Source organism: Bombyx mandarina, chromosome 05 (genome assembly GCF_030267445.1).
Source record: "Bombyx mandarina strain Sakado chromosome 05, ASM3026744v2".
Taxonomy (NCBI): Eukaryota; Metazoa; Arthropoda; class Insecta; order Lepidoptera; family Bombycidae; genus Bombyx; species Bombyx mandarina.
In genome coordinates this window covers 14,172,271-14,195,657 of record NC_143212.1, presented here as the reverse complement: position 1 = coordinate 14,195,657, position 23,387 = coordinate 14,172,271, and the positions used below count along the sequence as shown (strand labels likewise).

The 23,387-nt window shown below is 40.5% G+C and overlaps 1 protein-coding gene across 15 annotated transcripts in view; it reads left to right on the top strand.

Annotated features, from left to right (window-relative positions):
* The window catches only part of Khc-73 (Kinesin heavy chain 73), a 147,722-nt gene that overhangs the window by 119,804 nt on the left and 4,531 nt on the right, over window positions 1-23,387 (top strand). For 4 of the 15 annotated variants that reach the window (XM_089727446.1, XM_089727443.1, XM_089727442.1 and 1 more), the window contains 23 exons: window positions 165-326; window positions 865-1,026; window positions 1,166-1,282; window positions 1,680-1,899; window positions 2,432-2,628; window positions 2,867-3,027; window positions 3,843-3,957; window positions 4,492-4,593; window positions 5,725-5,830; window positions 7,105-7,296; window positions 8,265-8,409; window positions 8,903-9,051; window positions 9,761-9,906; window positions 11,378-11,446; window positions 11,928-12,081; window positions 13,815-13,829; window positions 14,938-15,003; window positions 16,730-16,866; window positions 17,650-17,776; window positions 20,305-20,745; window positions 21,192-21,470; window positions 22,394-22,546; window positions 22,984-23,130. In XM_089727446.1, coding sequence (XP_089583572.1) covers window positions 165-326; window positions 865-1,026; window positions 1,166-1,282; window positions 1,680-1,899; window positions 2,432-2,628; window positions 2,867-3,027; window positions 3,843-3,957; window positions 4,492-4,593; window positions 5,725-5,830; window positions 7,105-7,296; window positions 8,265-8,409; window positions 8,903-9,051; window positions 9,761-9,906; window positions 11,378-11,446; window positions 11,928-12,081; window positions 13,815-13,829; window positions 14,938-15,003; window positions 16,730-16,866; window positions 17,650-17,776; window positions 20,305-20,745; window positions 21,192-21,470; window positions 22,394-22,546; window positions 22,984-23,130 — 3,562 coding nt within the window. The remainder of the gene's footprint in view (window positions 1-164; window positions 327-864; window positions 1,027-1,165; window positions 1,283-1,679; window positions 1,900-2,431; window positions 2,629-2,866; window positions 3,028-3,842; window positions 3,958-4,491; window positions 4,594-5,724; window positions 5,831-7,104; window positions 7,297-8,264; window positions 8,410-8,902; window positions 9,052-9,760; window positions 9,907-11,377; window positions 11,447-11,927; window positions 12,082-13,814; window positions 13,830-14,937; window positions 15,004-16,729; window positions 16,867-17,649; window positions 17,777-20,304; window positions 20,746-21,191; window positions 21,471-22,393; window positions 22,547-22,983; window positions 23,131-23,387) is intronic. The other 11 variants (XM_089727448.1, XM_089727447.1, XM_089727444.1 and 8 more) reach the window with 5 other exon arrangements.

Genomic DNA, 23,387 nt, shown 5'->3' with positions numbered 1-23,387 from the left:
TCTATCGGAATGTTTCTTGGTTTCTGTAGTTTTTTTAAATCTGTTATTGGATACGTTTGTAATACGTCGATAGAAATATCGATAATCATTAAATCGATAGAACTTGTTTGTTTGACACGCCAAAATCGATTTGATAATTAACTTATTGTGTTTTGTATTGACAGCGCGGGGCTTTCGTGTCTGAGCCTGCTATAATGGTGAAGCGGCCAGGTCGGGGCGGACAAGTGTGGTCAATGGAGAAACTCGATAACAAATTGGTCGACATGAGAGAAATGTATGACGAATGGCGACGTCGACAACAACGAGGCGAAGAAGAATTGGAGGAGGTGAACACAGCTGAGACGTTTTATATATTCTAACGTTTACCTTGCGAATGTTGTGATGGATGTGTGGAGTAACGAGAATGGATAGAATGCGGAATGAATATATTAAAGGAAGTCTGAAAGTGCTGTGATACAGAAGTTGAGAAGAGCGCGTTTGGGATGGTATGGACATGTGATGAGACGAAATGAAAATGAGGTTGGTAAGAGAGTGTTAACTATGAATGTGGAAGGGTATAGAGGAAGAGGTAGTCCTAAGAAGAATCGGATCGATTGCGTGAAAGACGTGTAAGAGGGGAGTGAGCGAAGAAATGGTATATGATAGAGGAGTATGGAAGGAGAAAACATGTTGCGCCGACCCCAAGTGACTGGGAGAAGGACAGGGGAATGGTGATGATGTTTACCTTTGTATTAGAAACAATCGAGTTTTCGTGGTATAAGATATTAGTGAGCGACTAATAATAACATATTTTGAAAAAATCGAATGTTTTAACTTGAATTTATTGGTACTTGAGAATGTTGCAAAGAGAAAATCTAATTTCAGATTCAAACTGAGAAGACTGTGGATCCCTTCTACGAGTCTCAAGAGAACCATAATTTGATCGGCGTTGCCAACGTGTTCCTCGAGGCGTTATTCCATGACGTCACTCTCGACTATCACACCCCCATCATCAGCCAACAGGGAGAAGTGGCTGGAAGGTTACAAGTGAGTCACTCTGAAATATTTTGGCTGATGAGTCATTGTAATGATTGTTACGTGACTGAAATAGCTAACGTGGTTATGGACATTCCAAATATCAGAACTGCTTTAAATAACCGCTTAATCATTTTTTTCTCACGTCCAGGTGGAGATAAGTCGCGTGGCAGGTCAATTTCCCCAAGATCGCATCTGTGAAGCTGCATCAGATAGTTCCGGTGACATGAGAGATGATGATGAACCCGTTGATCCTGCGTCACAACAGGTATTCTATTAATTTGATAATTTATTTTATTTTCCTGCTAAATAAATGAAGACTAGTAAGTAGTAACCGGCAGTCGATTTCAGGCGCTTTGGCATTGTAGGCAGTGAGCAATCGAAGCTAATAGATTAATGTCTTAATTACTGGTGGTAGGACCTTTTGTGAGTCTGCACGAGTAGATATCACCACCCTGCCTATTTCTGCCGTGAAGCAGTAATGCATTTCGGTTTGAAGGGTGGGGCAGCTGTTGTAACTGTACTGAGACCTTAGAACTTAAATCTCAAGGTGGGTGGCGGCATTTACGTTGTAGATGTCTATGGGCTCCAGTAGCCACTTAACACCAGGTGAGCTGTGAGCTCGTCCACCCATTTAAGCAATAAAAAAAAAATCTGTTCTTCAGGTGACGATCCGCGTCGTAATAAAACAGGCGAGCGGGCTGCCGCCGTCCCTGTCGCACTTCGTGTTCTGTCAGTACTCGGTGTGGGGGGGAGGGGAGGCCGTGGTGGTGCCGCCCGCAGTGTGCGCCGAGCCGCGCCCCGCGCCGCACGTCACGCATCGCTTCGATCACGCCAGGGACTTCACTGTGCCGCTTACCGAGGAATTCATCGAGCATTGTGCAGGTCAGTGCACTGTTTTTGGTAAAGGATTCGAGCTCATTCCTCCCCTCCACTGTGTTTCCCGAGTTATGACATGCCCTTCTTCAAAAGATGGCTCATAACTTTTAATCAATGCGTAAATTTACTTTCTGTTCTGTGGGAACAAAATAGAGACATAATACAACTGACTAGGTAGTTATGGTATTTAGGTCGCACAGTATTCTAACTGTCTGTGATGACTTGATTAACCTAGGTGGCACAAATAAATGTGCATGCTTTTATTGTTCATTTAATGATTATTAGACAGTGTCCCATAGACACGGCCCACTCCCATAGACACAGCCCACTGAGTTTCTCGCCGGATCTTCTCAGTGGGTCGCGTTTCCGATCCGGTGGTAGATTCTGCGAAGCACTATTCTTGCTAGGGTCAGTGATAGCATCACTCCGGCTTGAGCCCCGTGAGCTCACCTACTAGTTAAGGTTACGCTGAAATAGCCTCTCAAGGCTATCAGCTTAGGTAGGAAAAAAATACAGTGGTGTAATTGTCTGTCCGCAGAGGGCGCTCTGTCGATCGAAGTGTGGGGCCACCGGTCGGCCGGGTTCAGTCGCGCGCGCGGCAACTGGGAGGTGGAGCAGCAGCAGCTGGCGCAGGCGCGCTCGCTGGCCGACCGCTGGGCCGAGCTCTCCAGGAAGATCCAGCTCTGGGTGCAGATACACGAGCTCAACGAGCAGGGAGAATACGCGCCGGTCGAGGTACACCCTTCATCTCCTCTCTCTTTCTGATTCAGAACAATCGTTACTAAGGAATGAGATTTCAACGGCATATCTCAAATTAAACGATATTTCGGTAAAAATTTCTTGAAGCTTGCTGGGCTATGTTTACCTCTCGACACTTCATACAATATACATAACGTTTATAACAAACGTTAGTAATCATCCGTGCTGTAATGACATAATAAGGTTCGAGTGCAAGGCGGCGTGTGTGTTGCAGGTGGTGGCGCGCGGCGACATGCTGACGGGCGGCGTGTACCAGCTGCGTCAGGGTCAGCAGCGGCGGATCGCAGTGCGCGTGAAGCCCGCACAGAACTCGGGGACGCTGCCCATCATATGTCAGCACATTGTGAGCGTCGAGGTGGGCTCGGTCACGGTCAGGTACGTGAAGCTCTCGTCTGAATCGAAGGATGTCCATTTTTTTTCATTACCAATTGTAGCGGGCTTAGCTTAGAGAGTCTGTGTCGAGTCAACGCAAAATAAACAGGTTGCAAACTGTCATGTCTTATTAATAATTATCACCCTGCATAATATCACACACGCTCTATATAAGCACAGACTCAACACCAATCATAAACTTGCAATGTTTCAATTTTTCGAATTTCGATGTGGGTCGTTGTACTAATATTCTTATACATTATCAACTTCTACTTTTCACCTCATTTAAGTGTTGGTAAGGGTCATAGTGGGTTGGTATCACCACCTTGAAATTTAAAATTTTGAGGAGAGCAGGTGTCCTCCTATGATCAGTCTCAAAAATACCAAACTAGTTAAAAAAAAAATTGTAATAATTTCAAAGCCAAACCGTAATTTTTACAATCTTATAACCTCACAATTTTATAATGAGCATTTAATATAAATATAAATATAAATAAATATAAATATTTTACTAACAATCACGCCACGTTAACTGGTCCCGTAATAAGTTCGTAAAGAACTTGTGTTACAGGTACCAGATATCGGAAATAAATGTAAGATTTTTATTATACACATACATATATTTAATATACATCCATAACCCTGGAAAAGATATTTATATTTATCATACAAATATCTTCCCTTGGCGGGATTCGAACCCGCGACCTAGTGTAGTGACCATGTCACTTACCACTACACCAGACGGACGTTAATATTGCACGCTACTATTGTACATGGCGGTTATATGTCTATACGAGTTTTTTTGAAACTGTCCACAGGTCCCGCTTACAAAAACCTTTGGATTCATATCAGGAAGAGGACCTGGCCACGCTGCGGGAACGTTGGAGCGACGCTCTGGCCCGGCGCAGACAACACTTGCACGCACAGCTACAGGTGACCTGGAATACTATACTGTGTTGATGAATGGCTTTAGTTTATTTTTGACTAACGTACGTGAGTCACGGAGCTCACCTGTTGATGAACAGGTATTCAAGTCTACATAAGCAAGTGCCGATTTCGTCTTGAGATATTTTAATTAAATCGGAACCACTGCTAGTTGTGTTGTTTAAACCAAGACCCACGGCTCCTCTTCGGGGTGGAACATGCAGGACGCGGTATTCCAGTGGGGACCCTCACAGGGCACCTTTTTTGACCGTGACGGGGCAACACAAAGTCACCGTCGCCCGAAACACGTCTTGTCAGATCACCCGGATTCACTTTCGGTGCTTTTAGGCCTCTCAAACATCGGTCACCGTCCTCGTCAAACTCGACGATTAGAGTTCGGCCCAGTTCGTTCGTAGTTGGAATAGCCTCTTAAACTACCAGCGTATACGTCGGGGAAAAAAAACACCACCCGGGACAAATTCGTTCAGTAGAGGTTGTAATGTAAATTGTGATCTTGTTTAATTCTCTAATTTTCTGCTACAGAAATTGGTAAACATGTCGCCTTCGATGAAGAGTGAACGCGACATGGAACGCGAACAGTCTCTAGTCGAGCAGTGGGTGTCGCTCACCGAAGAGCGAAATGCAGTAAGTGGATTGTTTTATTATAATCCCGACTTGAGATTAAAGAATGTTTGCCAAAACTATTATATCAACGACTTTAAGATGAATAGTAGTCCTAAGTAAGGGAGGAGCTCACCGCATGGTGTTTAACTCCTTGACTGCCATGGCGGTCACCGGTGCCCTACGCGGCGCACTGAAGTAATTATATCGATTTCTGTTACTAAGCGCTTGCATTGCCTAACTTTACCTTCGTTTGTTTTTAATGTATGTTTTAGAAATAGATTCATTCTCAGTATCTTCGGATTCGCCTTTCTCAGAGCCTACTAGATATTCCGGCGTCTCAGTAACGTAAATCGACATAATTCAGTGCGCCACGTAGGGCACCGGTGACCTATACGGCAGTAAAAGGGTTGAGCGTTACCGTTCCCAGACACAACTCGCACGCTGACCTCTAGAGACTACATTCAGTGGAAGGTATGATTGCTTTACGATATAAAGTGGTGCAGCCGACCCATCCCATATCTATTTTTTATCAGGGTTCTGTATATACACCACACTGGTCTTAACTCATCTATATATTAATACTTGAAGCAAAAACTTTGTAGCCTCTTTTTACGAAAATTGCGCGGAAGGAGGAGTATGAAATTTCCCACATTTATAGAGAATATAGAGAGTGCAGAATGCAATTTTTTTTTTTAAATTATGCATATAAATATATTAAATCAATAAAAAAAAAACACTACACACACTACCATGTATTTGACACACACACGCATGCATACTATTTGTTTTATTTTATGACCTAGTACCAAATACCTTTAGGTCATATCTTATTTGGAGCTTATAGTCTGTGTTCAAATTGAGAATACATTAAATATTGTTTGTCTTTATTAATATTTATCTAAAGTGTAGTCTTGGCGATATCCGTGATTATAGAAGTATAATAGTTTTTGACAATAGAATCATAATAATGTTCAAACTTATATTTTCAATTAATTATAGTCCAATTTTGACTACCGGGGGGCTACTAGTATTCATAATTTCACAAACGGCTCACAAAATGGATTCTCGGTACCAAAAAAAATTTTGTTTTTTTGCTATCAAACATCTTCATTCTCGAATATTTACAAAATATTAATTGATTGTTTTATTCAGGTTCTAGTCCCGAGTCCCGGCAGCCCCATCCCGGGCGCTCCAGCCGCCTGGACGCCTCCTCCCGGCATGGAGCAACACATACCCGTGCTGTTCCTTGATCTCAACGGTATGCTTCACTGCAAATCTGTACACGTTAATTAAAAAAAAAAAAAATTTTTGGAAATTTTTAATTTCATTATGGACACACGAGATTGGCGCCGGAGTAAAACGACAGTATACTACTACTACCACCATAGTGATAATATAACACTAGTAAAATATAACCGCGTTTCGCCGTGGCCGTTCATTTTTAGGTTTTTTTGTGCGAAAAACTTCCTGGAAGTGCTAAGACCAACTACTCCAAGTTTAGAGCCAGTCAGCAAAGAAATAACTAGAAAATATTTTTTATAAGCTAAGTACGAAAGTTCGTGCAAAACAAACGCGGGAGTGGCTTGAATTGATAAATTCTATATTAGGCGTCGGTTTGAACTAAATGTCGAAATGTACAGTTCGCGCGCGAGCTCCGAGGAATTTTAAGGAATTTTGACGTAATGAGCTAGTGTTGTAATTAGTCGATGTTGCGCTATCGATACTAACACATCTAAAGCCTCCGTGCGAGTGTAAATTATAAAATAGTTTTATGAGTGTATCATGTACTTCAAATAAAAAAAACCAATTGATCACGTATGAATTTAATTTAATGAACTGATACTTATTGAACAAAATGAACGTGAAATCTTATTAATTACTCTCGCAATTAGATTAATCAGTAGTTGAAGAATTTGATCTACTATTGTCACTCGCCTCACGTACTTCAATAATGATGATGATTTATCCGACCGATTTCGGCCATGGCGACCACTTTGACTCCTATCCTACCTGCTGCCATAACCTATAATTATGAGAACGGCGTGCTTACGTGCCCTCAATGCGCAAGGAGTTTTACCCCGAAGATAGGCTATATAAGCCATCTTCGAGCGCACGAGCGCCAAATCGACTTCAATAATAAATGATTCGACAACATCCTCCATTACGCCATCCTTTTGCCAGTACTGTTCCTCTAATGCTAAGACATATTTATTATGCTAGTGCTCGCCATTCCTTTTTCATCAAATTAAATAGCTATTTGTGCAAACAAAAAGACTTATAAGAGTAAGACTATTTATATTAGAAAACACACGTAATTAACACTGCTATCGAACAATTAAAAACAACGAGTCGGTAAGCGTACTCTCACGTTCAGGTCGACACTCTCAGATCGACACCAGTACTGGGAGAGTGCGGGGTATGAAGCGACGGTCGGACGCGATGCATGCCCGCCCGCTTCCTCAGCCCCCGAATCCTCGGAGCTCGCGCGCGGACTGTACCTAGTATCTAATATTGAGCCCACACAACCGGCAGCCGACGACCTGACGACGCACCCGAGCGGCGAGGAGGTGAGCATGGCGGGGCTGAACTCCATCCTCCCCAAGGAGCTCGGCCACAAGTTCTACGAGCTGCAGATCCTGCACCACCACGACAAGGACGTCTCCGCCATCGCGTCCTGGGACTCCTCCATACACGACTCGCAGTACCTCAACAGGGTCACTGAAGGTTAGGGCACGCGTGTCGCTTTACTAAATTATACCTTATTTGTGATGTTTCTAGTATTCCTAATATAAGCAGAATGTAATATGAAATAAAAAGGAAATATTTAAAATATAGCCTTTTCAGCTCGTCATGCTTCATACAATTCATTTTCGGTAGGCAGCTGCTTGGTTCTGTCCCTGGCATTGCTGAAGTCCATGGGCGGCGGTAACCACTCACCATTAGGTGGGCCGTATGTTCATCTGCCTACAAGGGCAATAAAAAAAAAGTTTGTAAGAAATTGTACTTGAAATTTATTCAAAGAGCCTTTTTTTAACGTATATTTTTATAGGCATGTGTTTCAATAATGTTTACCCGTCTCTTACAAGTAAAGATAATATGTAATATTCCGTGCTCGGACTAAATACTTCAATTAGCTCAATTATACGCCTTCCACTAGAAGACAACAAAAATACGAAAATAAAAACGTAAAAACTTGTATTTTGGCATTCTAAAACTGTTCTCAAAATTTTCATGTAATGGGATGGTCGCAAGTTTTAACGTCATCTATTAAAGTCATTACGTATTTTTTTTACATTTTTTGGAAATATCTTGTTTTCTATGCGTTTTACGCTATTTGTATCTATTATCAATATTGTAGAGAAATAAATACTCTACAATTTTTCTATTTTTTTTATACCTTGAACTGTTTCGAGATAGAGGGCCTAGAGCGCGCGGTCAGACAATTATCTGAAGTCAACTGGTAGTCCAGATCAAAAATTCGTAATATTAAGATTATAATTTATTGCTAAATATATAATTATCATTTTTTACTAACTTTCCGACCATCCAAGTATATGTGAATTTCGAGAATAGTTTTAGGATGCCAAAATGCAAGTTTATACGTGGTTAACATACTGGGTAGGTCAATTTTCCTAGGTCAACCCCCTATAATGACTGGATTGGCATTTACCCAACTGAATTATCGTTTACAGCCAACGAACGCGTGTACCTGATACTAAAGACGACGGTGCGGCTCTCCCACCCGGCCCCCATGGATCTCATACTCAGGAAACGATTAGGTCTAAACATTTACAAACGACAGAGCCTCACCGACAGGATACGGAAGAAAATTGTCAGGTTTGTAAGAACAAATATACACAATAATTCAATAGTGCTATAGAAATGTAACAAGATGATATATTGGGGCGCGTAAAACTGCTCAGATTGAATACAAGTTTTATAAAAAAAAAAAAAAAACATTTTTTTGTACCTTACATAAAAATAAAAATATCTAGGGGTGAAAGGCTATTTGGTTTAAGCGACATTTTTGCAACTTTACAAGGAGGTTGTAGTTTAAAAATTGGAAAAAATATGATATTTATCAATACAAAAAAAAACTTCTCCAGCTATTCAAATGTAGTAAACTTAATTAAAGTTCAATTAAAAACACCGAACTGTGTCGATGTGATGTTAAAACCAAACAGAACGCACCTTTAATTATAAAGATAGATGTCGTGTGTTAATGGAAATATCGGTTAAACCAAATTGCCTTTCACTCCTCGATATAATCAATTTCAAATATATTTTCGCAAACGTCCTGCAATACAACAATATATTACAAATGTTTCAGAACCGATCAGCTAACCCAGACCGGTGTTATGTACGAGGTGGTGTCGAACATACCGAAGGCCTCCGAAGAGTTGGAAGAGCGCGAGAGTCTGGCGCAGATCGCGGCTACCGGCGAGGAGGCCAGCGCCGCCGACGGAGAAACCTACATCGGTTAGTTTCGGCGTTATAAGCCTATCATTTCGTTCTCACACCAAATACTAAAAGTTTATAAAAGCATGCGAGGCAAATGTATACGGACTTTTTTTTTATTGCTTAAATGGATGGACGAGCTCACAGTTGTTACTGGAGCCCATAGACATCTACAACGTAAATGCGCCACCCACCTTGAGATATAAGTTCTAAGATCTCAACTATAGTTACAACGGCTGCCCCACCCTTCAAACCGAAACGCATTACTGCTTCACGGCAGAAATAAGTGGTACCTACCCGCGCGGACTCACAAGAGGTCCTACCACCAGGAATTACGCAAATTATAATTTTGCGGGTTTGATTTTTACACGATGTTATTCCTTCACCGTGGAAGTCACTTGGGAACATTTGTTGAGTGCGTATTTCATTTAAAAAATTGTTATCCGCCTAGGATTCGAATACCAGTGCTTCGCTCAAGACGAATGCACCGGACGTCTTATCCCTTAGGCCATGACGACTTCAAGTGTGACTTTCAGTGTTCTTTTAGGAATCTACAAATCTAGTTGACGGATAAAAAAATGTATCTATTCTCTTTGACAAACTGATCGTATCGAACATTCTAGACAATCCAGCTGGCCCTTCAACTGTACGATAGATTCTCCTACGCTATTGAAATGGGTGAATTATCGATACTGCTATCTTAATATATATATATGTTTATATGCAATAGAGAAGTACACCCGAGGAGTGAGTGCCGTGGAGAGCATCCTGACGCTGGACCGGCTCCGCCAGAGCGTGGCCGTCAAGGAGCTCGAGCAGGCGCGAGGACAGCCCATCATCATGAGGAAGACGGCTTCCGTGCCCAACTTCTCACAGGTTGTTAAATATGTAATACTGTACCATCCACTTTTTTTCTTTTTTTTTATGGCTTAGATGGGTGGACGAGCTCACAGCCCACCTGGTGTCAAGTGGTTACTGGAGCCCATAGACATCTACAACGTAAATGCGCCACCCACCTTGAGATATAAGTTCTAAGATCTCAGTATAGTTACAACGGCTGCCCCGCCCTTCAAACCGAGACGCATTACTGCTTCACGGTAGAAACAGGCAGGGTGGTGGTGCCTACCCGCGCGGACTCACAAAAGGTCCTACCACCAGTATAACTATACTTAAGACGATTCCGTTCCGGTATGCGATCCATAATTCCTCAAGCTACTACAAATTTTTCGCCTATGTGTGTATAGTAACGCTCCCTATAACTCCTATTTCTCCTACTAAGTTCACATCAGGCTGGTATATACTCCTAAATCAAGCTAATAAGGACCAGAATGCAAGAACAAGTTACAATTAAATATATAAATATTATTACCAACAAACTCGAATCGATTTTATGCAATTTGTATTGTGCCTGTGGCGTTACTCAAGTTTTTCGTACGTCTCTCGTATGTTACTGATATCAAATGGATTTTATCTTTATTGTTGTCTAATAAAGATTCATATAAAATATGAGACATACTAACGATTTTTTTTTAAATAAGCATCTACGTCGCTTCGCGTTTGTTGAAAAGAGAAACTAGAATGATATCTATAGTGAATTAATCTGTACAAATGTACAAATAATAAGTCGAGCACTACACGGTTGATAGCTACAACAACTACACGCTTACTAATTATAGATATAATAAAACTTATGATGCATTTTAGAGAAACTAATAAACCTAATAATAAAACTTCTAGTTAATTGCAACTGAATACTATGGTAATGTTTACAATCGAATTCTCTTAAATATTAGAAGATGATGGCTAAACATTCAATTTTGTAAAAGAAGAAAATTAAAATCAGTCCAGATTAAGAAAGTTATTGGTATTTTAATTTAAGTTCAGGCGTTCTATTTAGTATAATGAGGTCAAAGTTTAGAAAAGCTCTTTAATTAAAATTTGATCACGGGCAAAAGGCTCCCATTTATATATATACCCAGAAACCAAAAACCAAAAAAAAGTCTGTACTTTCAATCAATTCGATTTATTTATTTCTTCGATAATTGTATTGATTAATTTCTCCTTAAGCTTTTATGGTTTTTAATAAACACGACATTAGTCAAATATTCACTCTTGATTATAATACGCCTGATTTTCTAAAAAAATATTTAAATAAACGTTATATACACATTCAAAGATAAATAAAGTGTTTAGCTCAAGTATAAAACTGACACAATATTGAGTTGGCTTTTTGAGAGTCTAAACAGACACAGGCGGAGAATATAAACTCGTTTTCGATTTCGACGCTCTGTAAATATAGTTATGCGCGAGTATTCGTTCGCCAACTGTCTGTTTAATCTCTCATAAGATGTGTTGTCGGTCGCACGCGGCGCAGCTGTCGCAGGCTCTCGAGACCGCCGCCAAGAACGGAACCAATGTGAGTCGATAGCATGGCAACACTGACACCGTATACTGGCAACTATTTTTTTCTCTTTAATTCGCCTTAGATTTATATTCGAAATACTTTATTTTTTAATTGTTTAAAAATAATTTGTTTCACTTTTGCATGTCTCCATTCCATTCCATCTTACGGGTTCATCATACTTTTGTATAGTTGATTTTTTTTTTGTATCATGAAAATTATTAATGTTATTTTTGCTTTTACGAAGTATCCATTTATTTACCTTAAGTTGTGTAGTTCTATTTTAGTTTAATGTACACGTTAGATTAAATTTGCTTTGACTAAAAATGCTTTGTTCGCAAATATGAATAAGTCTAGTGTTAGTTGGTAAGCGGCGGCTTGGCTCTGCCCTGGTATTACTGAAGTCACTCACCATCAGGTTGGCCGTATGCCCGTTTGCCTACAATAAAAAAAAATGGCTATTGATTTTGATCGATGCATGTGTGTGCCGTTTCAGATAATGCGCTTGGATTCGTCGTTCGAGTCGCTGACGGGGCTCGGGTCGGCGCGGTCGGGCAGCGTGGCGGACCTGGCGGACGAGAGCCCGCGGCGGGCGGCGCACCGGCACGCCGACCCCGACGCGCCGACGCCCACCAAGCCGTTCGGGCTCGGTAAGGCCATCGACCACCTCATTAACACTACATCACCACTCAACCACACCCCGATCCCCCAATACATATCGACGCTTGAAAGGCAAACGTGACTAAGCGACAAGGCGTGAACTTTACACTAGACAAATTTTTTTTTACTGGTGCTAGGACCTCTTGTGAGTCCACACGGGTAGGTACCATCGCCCCACCTATTTCTGCCGTGAAGCAGTAATGCGTTTCGGTTTGAAGGACGGGGCAGCCGCTGTAACTATACTGAGACCTTAGAACTTATATCACAAAGTGTGTGGCGTATTTACGTTGTAGATGTCTATGGGTTCCAGTAACCACTTAACACCAGATGGGCTGTGAGCTCGTCCACCATCTAAGCAATAAATAAAAATTAATGTTGAAATACCTGAGAAAAATTCTATTTTAACGAATCTAGTTGTAGGATTGAAATGATTTTAATAGACCTAGAAATATATTTTTTTTTGCGCATCGAATATGGTTATTGCCTATCATTTATGTACAAAGCAGTTATTGTCGCTTAGTCACGTTTGCCTTTCAAGCGTCGAATTATCATGCGCTCCACATCACACAATACGGATATATCGAGTCCGCTATTATTTCGAATTCATGAGATATTTGCACATTTTACGTAACGTTGAAATGTTTTGTATCATACAATAAGTTTTGAGATTGTTGTGCGCGCGGAACTAGTTGGCCGCGCCTTAGGTATGTGAGCGGGGGGACGGAGGGGCGGGGGCGCTTGCTGTCATTACTGATATGAGATTTGATACTATGATGGACGAAATCATTATAAACTTATAAGATGATTCTAAATCAAATTCAGATAGTTCAGAATCAAGTGATTCAGAGGACATGTCAGAGTAATTTCATAAAAGTATAATATTATAATTAAATAATTTCATATATCATTAGAATATGATTATCAATTTCATATTATACTTAATTTGTTTTTGGTTTATTTTACTATTAATTACAATATAATTAGATAGGTACAATATAAACTTCTAAAAGTTCTTATATTTTATTTATTTATTATTTCATTTATTTATTTTATTTAGTCATCACTGTCTAATCTCATGTGCGTTACGAGCAGTAGGCGACCCGCCCCCTCACCCCTGTCGCCCCCTAAGGCGTGGCCAACTAGTTCCACGCGTACTATAACTATGGCATTTTGAAAGTGCTGTTATATTTATCTAGACAGTGAGTTTAGTGCACTTTGTAGATTGAGGGTGAATATTATAAGACAATATTAGATATACGAACAGCTGCACGATTTTATTTATATTTAGAGTTAGATTATTTATGTAATGATAAATTATGAAAAAAAAAGGAAAAGTATTTAAAGTTACATAACATAATTATTTTGATAAAAACATTTCGCAACGGACTGCAGCCTCTTCATGGTTCCACAATTACATATTATTTTCAAACGTGCTTCGTGGCAATGCTATGGCGCAACATTATCCCCTTCTGTCAGTAAAATACTCCCTACACGAACTTCTATTACTTCTTTCTCTTCAAAAATTTATTCCTTACTTTTTTAAATATGCTATTCTTTTCTTTCACACTTTTCAAAGTATGCGTGATAACTCGTCGCGACGAGTCCAAATTGAATATTCATTCGATACGTCTCCGATACATTAAAACTTACTGGAACTCAATTTGAATTCAAATTATGAACTAACGTTTTATTTTTCTGTATCTCGATCCGTCGCAACCATCAGGCTCGTTCCTATCAGGTAAACAGTGACACCAATATGGTCTTGATTCGGAATGGCAACTGTATGGCGAAAACTATTAGTCGAATGCAGTAAAACTAAATTGTTGACCTAGATGTGTTGTGATCGTTTGTAATAATAATCGAAATATATTTAAAAAAAAAAAAAGTTTTTATGTTAATTTGATTGGCTGTTAGAAAATGAAACGTTTATAAACGTTAATGTTTCACTGAACAGTATACGAGTTATACTGCGCTAAATTATTCGAAACAGAATTAGACCCTAAATGATTGGCTATTAGTGCGATATTTAACGCTTCCAGCATCAAGCGGCTTCTGTGTTTGTGTTGATCTCTGTTTTCTTTGCGTGTATATTTCATTTGCATGGACCGAGCATGACCTTTTATCTGTCTCCGTATCCCCTCCCCTTTACGTTTAATCAATTGAACCAATTCGAAAAATTAATTTCGAAAATCAGTCTATAATTTTAAATGAAAAACGAATACAGCCAGAGGAATTTCATAAATATTCAAGAAAAAAAAAAAAATATAGTGAAAAATTTAAATGACTTATATTATCTGTGTATGAGTAGCGTAAAGTAGTATAGATAAAAAGATCGAACATACGTATGCGCGTGTGGTAGGAGAAATTGTGCATGTGATGTAGTTAAAATGAATAAAATACAATGAAAACTTTATAAAGAATTTGTATGTGAGAAATTGGCATGTGTTAGACAAAACGATAGCAAAATGAGTTGATTGTATTTACTTGTGGTAAATAGTTCTTAATAATAATGCTGTAAGCTACCTTGCGATTTAGTTGTATAGGAAGGTAGGAAAAGAAATATTAATAATAAAATCAACATACATTTTCGGAACTCAAAGAATTCATGCAAAGTATTCTTAAACCTTACTTTATGTCAGAAGTCAATTACAGTGGCGTTGATTATTTAAAAATATTTTTAATTGCTACGTATGAACGAAAATATACCGTAAAAAACCGAATTTCCGTCGTTTTTCGTCTCTAAACTAGATTCAAAATAATTTGCAAAAAGAGTATGTAAGTGTTCTCAACTAGTGATATATATGTTGCCGTAGGATATATTTATGAAGATAACGTTTTTATTGCAGCGCGGCCAACATTCCTAAACTTGAATTTGAACCTGAACTCACTGCGACTGCAGACGCCGAACAAGTGTACGTCCTAACGATATTGTAGTGTCACTAGTTTGGCTTCATTATTTTTTCCTTACAATTTTTTTTTGGTTCGAATCATTGTAAATGTCACCGAGACTCGTGATGTTAATAGAAGGTTTTCAAATGAAACGGCAGTTAGGACTTTATTCATCTCGAATTTATAATTAAATTCCTTCATTGTTTCAATTAAATTCATTGAATTGATTCATTCATCATTCAATTGAATTGAATTCATTGTTGACCTAGTTCGTGACAAGAAAAATACTAGACAAAAATTAATGTTTAATACTGTTTTATTTGGAAACTGTTAAAACTGTTTTTTTTTTGTTCGTTGTCCATTGCGGGCTCGCACGCGTTTTGTATACGTACTATTGGCGTCCACGTTTTCAGGTGCAATTTTTAAATGAAAAGTCGAGTGGCGTATATGGTTATTTTTATTTGCAACATTTTATCGTTAAAGCTAGTTGTGTTTTTAGATTGGCATGATATTGAAACATCGAATTCGGAGCAAGTAGTTAGTCTCAAAATAAAAATCTTTCATGTATAGTTTCGTCATAGGTGATTATTGATAAGTTACTGGAGTTCTTGTTAATTTCGAATTAAAAAAGAAAAACAAAAACACAAGCCTGGGATCTAGGACTGAAACATTTAAAATTATTCTGAAGAAAAAAAATACCAGAAAAAGAATGTGCACGCTCACCAAATCTTAGAATACCAAGACTACCCTTTTTATAAAAAGCAAGACAGAGTCCAAAAACCAATGATCCTTTGGCTTACATTTGCTTCTTTACCTTATTGTATGTACAAGTACTAATAATATACATATCTTTATTAATTATATCATATTATAATTAATTCTTTTGAATATACTGTTTATAAGTATCATTTATATTTATGAAAAATAAATAATTCATAAGTAAATTTTATTTATGTCATAATTCTATCTGGGTTCATACTAAATATTTTATCACTAAAAAGAAAATTAAAATCTCTATTAATTTGTTTTTCTATGAAGTCATGGAAATGTTTTTGATGTAATTAAATCAGGATCATCCTTTATTCATTCTCAAACTCGTTGGAATAAAAAGGAGTATAAACCAATAAAGAAATGGAACATAAAAATTGTGTCAAAATGTTGATGCAAAATTAATATTGTAATTTACGCTTATTTTTTAGACACAATAATGCGAAATTCAATTTTCATCGGACACAGTTTCAATCTCAATTTGATTACAAATTTACGTTTCATTATTATTTATTTATTACACTTCATGTAAAATTTACATTGGCGGACTTAATGCCTAAGGCATTCTCTACCAGTCAACCAAAGGTAGTGCAGAGTAAATAGTGGTAGGTGCAATGAAATTTATATTAATTTACCAATACACAAAAAGAGTATATATGATGAGGCCGTCAGCGCAAAAGTGGCCTAAGCTACCATAGTTAGTATGGAGGCAATTAGGTTTGAATTTTCATGAATTTGAATTTGAGTAGGCAAATAACAATACGCGCAAAATTTATGTTTATTAAGCTATTTGTTACCTATGGGTCAAACTATGGATAGTCTGGTTTTGCATCAAAATTTATCATTATTTAAATAAATTCCAATATACGTCATAGTGGCATGAATATAAAAAATTGTCGGTTAGGCCACTTTTGCCCCGACAGCCTCATGTATACAATTATGATTATTAGCCATCGTAGTGAAGTTATTTTACAAATGTAGCGGCGTCACCGGCCAGCGGCAAGCTTGGGTTGCGCATGACGACGCTACACGAGGAGCCGGGGAGGAGGAACGACGAGGACTCTCATTCCGAACCGGAATCCGCTCCCTTGGATGAACTCACCACGCCTCGATCATCGGTAAATTTTGCTTAAAGTATATCTATATAAACCTAACATTGTACCGTTATCCCGTATTTAGTTTGACGGTAACATTTAGGTTTGGTCATTTACTGAGTTACAATATTATAATATATGAGTGACCTGATATAACCTTAGTGAATATTGATCTGTCTGAATAAATTTTCTCTGCTTTCGAATTGTTTTTAATGGTTCAGTGATCTGTAAATTTTAAGAACAACAAGGAATTTCCATTCACGTTACATTTGGGAAATGACAAACAATAGAAACAAAGCATTTAGATCGGGTGAATAATATCACGACCCATCTCATGTTATTGGACCCCTCAAACATCACAACGTGTATGCCGCCATCCAAATTGACCCTTATGACAATCAAATAGTAATTCGAAGAAATCGACTGACTCGGTGGTGTAGTAGTTAGTGCCCCTAACTGTTGCGCCGAGGGTCGTGGGTTCGATTCCCGCATCGAGTAAATATTCGTGTGATGAACAAGTTTGTTTGCTTTTTGTCTGGGCGTTTATTATCTATATATGTATATACCTAGAGCTATATAAAATATGTATGTATGTCAGTCTCTGGTACCTTATAATACAGGAAATCCTAATTTGGGGCCGGATGACCGTGCGTGATTTGTTTCCAATTATTATAGTTATTCAAATTATCTTCGGTAACGCTGTCTAGTCAGGATTCGCGTAAGTAGTACTGATAGGTAATGTAACTCCCAAGCCGCACCGTTAGTAGGTCCAAAGTGGTATTTTGCTATACTTGTTGCTTGTTACAGCGCACGCGGTCTCGCGCGTCGTCCCGCGGCTTCCTGCCGATGTCGAAGACCCTCGACTCTCTGCACGAGCTGGCCTGCGAGCGAGCGCCCAACAAGAACTCTCCGTCCATATCGTCCAGTGGCTACGGTACGTTCCCTTACAGATTGCAACACTCATGACCCAATGAATTACTCGTTGGACTTTTTACTGGTGGTAGGACCTCTTGTGAGTCCACGCGGGCAGGTACCACCACCACCCTGCCTATTTCTGCCGTGAAGCAGTAATGCGTTTCGGTTTGCAGGGTGGGGCCGTTGTAACTATATTTGAGACCTTAGAACTTATATCTCAAGGTGGGTGGCGGCAGTTACGTTGTAGATGTCTATGGGCTCCAGTAACCACTTAAAACCAGGTGGGCTGTGAGCCAGTCCACTCATCTAAGCAAAAAATATGATAATTGTACACTGAACTAGTAAGTCCTTCCAGCTGTCGAAATTCGACCATCATCACCATCATCATCATCTTAGGTCTTACAGCCCAGGGTGGGCCTTAGCCTGGTCCAGTATGTCTCTCCATTATATAATTCTTTAGAAATTCGACCGCAATCCCTAAAAATGTATATTCATTTTGTGTATTAATATTTTTTGTTGTAAATATGGGAACTGTTTCCGTTTCTCATTGGTAACCCTAAATCTCCCTACAAAATATAAAAAAATAAAATACATTCGGTCGACAAAAACCTACTGAACTGGAGCAAAAGACACTGAACTGTTTTGTCTTTCACTATTTATATTACGTAGTCATTAATATGTAATTAATTTTTTTGCTTAGATGGGTGGACGATCTCTCAGTTCACCTGGTGTAAAGTGGTTACTGGAGCCCATATACATCCATAACGTAAATGCGCCACACACCTTGAGATATAAGTTCTAAGGTCTCAGTGGTTACCGTCGCCCATGGACTTCAGCAATGCCAGGGGCAGAGCCAAGCCGCTGCCTATCGCTTAATACTCTCCACAAGCCTCTTTTAAAGAAGGACATGTCATAGCGCTCGGGAAACACCGTGGAGGGGAGCTCATTCCATAGCCGGATGGTACGTGGCAGAAAAGACCTCTGGAAACGCACTGTCGATGACCGCAGTGGCTCCAGGTAGTATGGATGAACTCTACTCCGGTGGCGGGCGGTGCGATGGTAAAAACGAGATGCCGGTATCATCTCGAACAATTCCTCAGAGCACTCCCCATGGAACATTCGGTACAAAATACAGAGGGAACCGAAGTCCCTCCGCAGACCCAAAGGTTCCAAACGATCCGCGAGAATGGGATTATCGACGACTCGAACGGCCCTCCTCTGTATGGAGTCAAATGGAAGAAGCTGGTATTTGGGAGCCCCGGCCCAGAGATGGGAACAGTACTCCACGCGAGGCCGGACTTGTGCTTTATAAAGCAAAAGTCTTTGTCCAGGCGTGAAATACCGCTTCGCTCTGTTGAGGACTCCCAGCATTTTGGACGCCAACTTGGCTTTGCCTTCCAAATGACTCCGAAATTGGACATCACTCGAAATGTCGACCCCAAGTATCCCAATGCTCGCGGAAGGTTGCAGGGATACTCCTTGGAATTGCGGCGCCATGACAAAGGGGTCCTTCTTCGCAGTGAACGCGCAAACTTGTGTCTTCAACGGGTTGAATTGAACTAAGTTCGATTCACCCCACTCGGAGACTCGCCCCAGAGAGTTCTCCACTTCAGACACAAGTTTTGATCGTCTCTCTTGCACCACGCTCCGAGAAAGACTCTGATGGCCGATATATCGCGCATCCCCCGTGCTGTCATCCGCATAGCAATGCATGCCATCAATAGACAGCATGTCATTGATATACAGGATGAAAAGCGTGGGGGAGAGCACCGAACCTTGTGGAACGCCAGCATTAATGGTCATGGTATCAGAACAATCACCGTCTACAACGACCGTGATGCTCCGCCCATCCAGAAAGCTAGCGATCCACTTGCAGAGACCCTCGGGGATTCCGTAAGATGGTAGCTTCGACAGAAGCGCCTTATGCCAGACCCTGTCGAAGGCCTTCGCGATATCAAGGCTCACAGCAAGAGCCTCGCCCTTGCTCTCCAAGGCTTCAGCCCACCTGTGAGTAAGGTATACAAGAAGATCGCCAGCTGAACGACCGTGACGGAAACCGTACTGTCGGTCACTTATCAGCTGGCGATCTTCAAGATACTTCAGGAGTTGTGTGTTTATTATTCGCTCCATCACCTTGGAAAGCAAGGAAGTTATCGCGATAGGCCTATAGCTCGATGGGTCCGACCGGTCACCCTTCTTGGGGATAGGGTGGACGTGGGCGGTCTTCCATGAAGACGGAACCCTGTTAGTGCAATAAGAGAGGCGATACAAACGATAGTATAGTATAGTTACAACGGCTGCCCCACCCTCTAAACCGAAACGCATTACTTAATTACGCAAATTATAATTTTGCGGGTTTCATTTTTATTACACGATGTTATTCCTGCACCGTGGAAGTCAATCGTGAACATTTGTTGAGTACGTATTTCATTAGAAAAATTGGTACCCGCCTGAGATTCGAACACCGGTGCATCGCTCAACATGAATGCACCGGACGTCTTATCCGTTAGGTCACGACGACTTCAAATTTTCTAATAATGTTAACAGGTTCACAAGCGGTGTCATCGACCAATCTAACAAACGACGACACTCTGTCCATCCGCAGCATGTCCGTCGACGAGACTCCAGACTTTGACAAATCCATGGATTACACAAACTTGAGCCGAACGAAGAACTCTATGGTCGGACTTCGCAACGAGATCACCGAGCTCAGGAACGACATAAATGATCTAAAAAACGACATAGTCGAGTCCAAGAATGAACTCGAAGATGCGACTTTTGCCAAGACTCCAGTGCTGACTCCCGGCTCGAGGAACCGGATCAATCCGTTCCTGAGGGATTGCGAGGATGCTGTTAAAGAAGAGAGTAAGGACCAGCTTGTGGATCCATTGGGATCCATACCAGTTGAGAACGCAGTGCTGTCTAGTCAAACGAAGAGCCCAGAACCGGTACAAGTCAACGGTGAAGTGTCTCAGGATAATTCTTTCGGTAGGTTGTTTTGTCAATTGTATATGTGAAATAATTTTAACTTTTTTATAGATGATCAGACTTAGTATTAATAGGTTGCTGGAGCCCATAGAAATCACACGGTGAATGCCATCATCCTCCATTAAGACATCAGCTGTTTGTGGGGGTTGTATATGTGCGGGATGCAGTGGGGTGAAGTCATGAGATTTTTTTTGTGTCTTTTTGGGTTCAAATATGTAAAAATGATGGTTTATTAACCGTTTAGCATTTGTGAAAATGCAAACTATGGAGAAAATAAAATAAAGAAGATGGGTGTAACTGTTTTGTGTTAATTAAAGTCTCCGTAATTTTCCACCATTTTACTGAGAGATCATTAGTTCGGATTATCAGGACAGTTGGTTACGTTCCTTTTAATTTTATAAAATTTTATCCCTTTATCAATTTCTAAAATGCCTTTCGCTGTTTAGGCGATGTAGAAACAGAGTCTGTGAGCTCGGAGCCGTCGAGTCACGAAGCGGAGCGGAGCCGCGAGGCGTCGTCGGTGGGGGAGAGCGACTCGGCCTCGCTGGGCGCGGACGGTCCCGTGGTGAAGCCGCAGCTGCCCGCCGGCAAGCTGGTGCGGCGCCGCACGGGGGGCGGGCGGGCGGCGCGCGGGCCCGCCCTGCGCCCGCGCTCCATGCACGAGACCTCGTCCGCCTCCATGCTGTCTAGCTCGCCGGCTTCCTCTACGGAAAGAATTGGAGAGGGTATGTTCATTAATGACTATGTTAAGGCTTATACTTCTTTTAAGGAATTAATCTTAGTAAATTTTTTAGAATTCCAACTATAATTTAAGACCTTTCTTTTTGTATTACCCTTGTCCAGTGACCGACGACTATGAGGGGAAGTTCTTCCACGACAACTCGAAATACCCAGTAGACCGATGGTTTTAATGTGCATATTAGGAATATATATTATTAGTTTATTGCTTAGATGGTTGGACGAGCTCACAGCCCACCTGATGTTAAGTGGTTACTGGAGCCCATGGACATCTACAACGTAAATGCGCCACCCACCTTGAGATATAAGTTCTAAGATCTCAGGTATAGTTACAACGACGACTTAAAATAAAATATCTGTATAAAATGGGATTTTACATCTATATTTTTGGTTAAAATAGATAATCTGTGCCTAAAATAAAATAAAATAATTGACTGGTCTTTTTGGCGGGAACGCGAATAGTGAAGTTGTGTGATTTGTTTTTTTGTCTATTTAGTTTTTCTTCAGGTTTAAATGTGTAATAACCGTGATTTATTAATTCTTTAATATCTGTGAAAGTGCACAAATGTGGGAAAATTAAACAACCCGCTGAACGTAACTTCTCGGGCTCCTCCAAAAAGTCCACTGAAAAAAATCTCAGTAAATGACAAACATTTTATAGAGATTATATTTCACATCATATCATTTCATCTTATTCCATTTAATTTCATCCCAATTGATTAATGTGTCAAATTAATCATCTTCATTTAATTTTCATTTCATTTCACTCCATATTGTCATTTTTCATATAAATAAGAATATCAATTAAAATAAGAAATGACCTAAGGGTCCTAGTTACCAGGTCGTAAAATCCCTTAAAAAACATAATTGTCTCTAAGTTCTCAAGTATTCATGATACATTTGTGTACAGACGACACGTCGGAAGGTATGATCCAGCCGTGGATGACGGTGGGTGAGAGCGTCCAGCTCCGCCTGAGCACAAGCACCGGCCTCATCGCGTACACCGGGCCCACGCACTTCGCGCCCGGCACCTGGGTCGGGGTGCAACTCGACGCTCCAACGGGTTGGTACATTCATTACTTTTATTTTAATATTGAAATAAATAGTTCATCTTGTAAGTTTACCTTTTATGTAGTGTCTATTTGTATATTACTATCAATGGTAGTACTGGAGATAGTAGGAAAAGTCGCGAGTCCGCGCAAGCGGGTGCAGCTAAACTACCTAATACTACACTGATATGATAGTTTTTCCGGTTATTATGATTCGGGCCGACAACTAGTAATGACCACCGAGGACAGGATAAAATAATTTGTCAGTGTTTTAAAAATGATATAACAGATTTTAAATATCGTGTTAAATTTGTTAAATACCTAAATAATCGAATTCAAATTACACACGGTAAATTTTGATCCATTTTTAAAATAGGGATTCTTTAGTCACGTATACACTCATAGACATTTTATCATCACTTTAAGTTCACAAAAATAAATTTGATAACAGGCAAAAACGACGGTTCGGTGGGCGGCACCCGGTACTTCGAGTGTCGGCCGCGGCATGGCATCTTCGTGCGCCCCGACAAGCTGGTGCAGGACCGCCGCGGCCGCTCCGCGCGCCAGTACGCGCACCTCGCCCGCGCCTCCAGCAAGGGTGACACACATTCTGCAACTCTTCCCCGCACTCACCTACACACTCATTTCCACACTCATCTCCGCACTGCCTCCACACTCACCTCCGCACTCACCTCCACACTCACCTCCGCACTCACTTCCACACTTACCTCCGCATTCACCTCCACACTCACCTCTGCACTCACTTCCACACTTACCTTCGCATTCACCTCCACACTCACCTCCGCACTCACCTCCGCACCCACCTCCACACTCACCTCCGCACTCACCTCCACA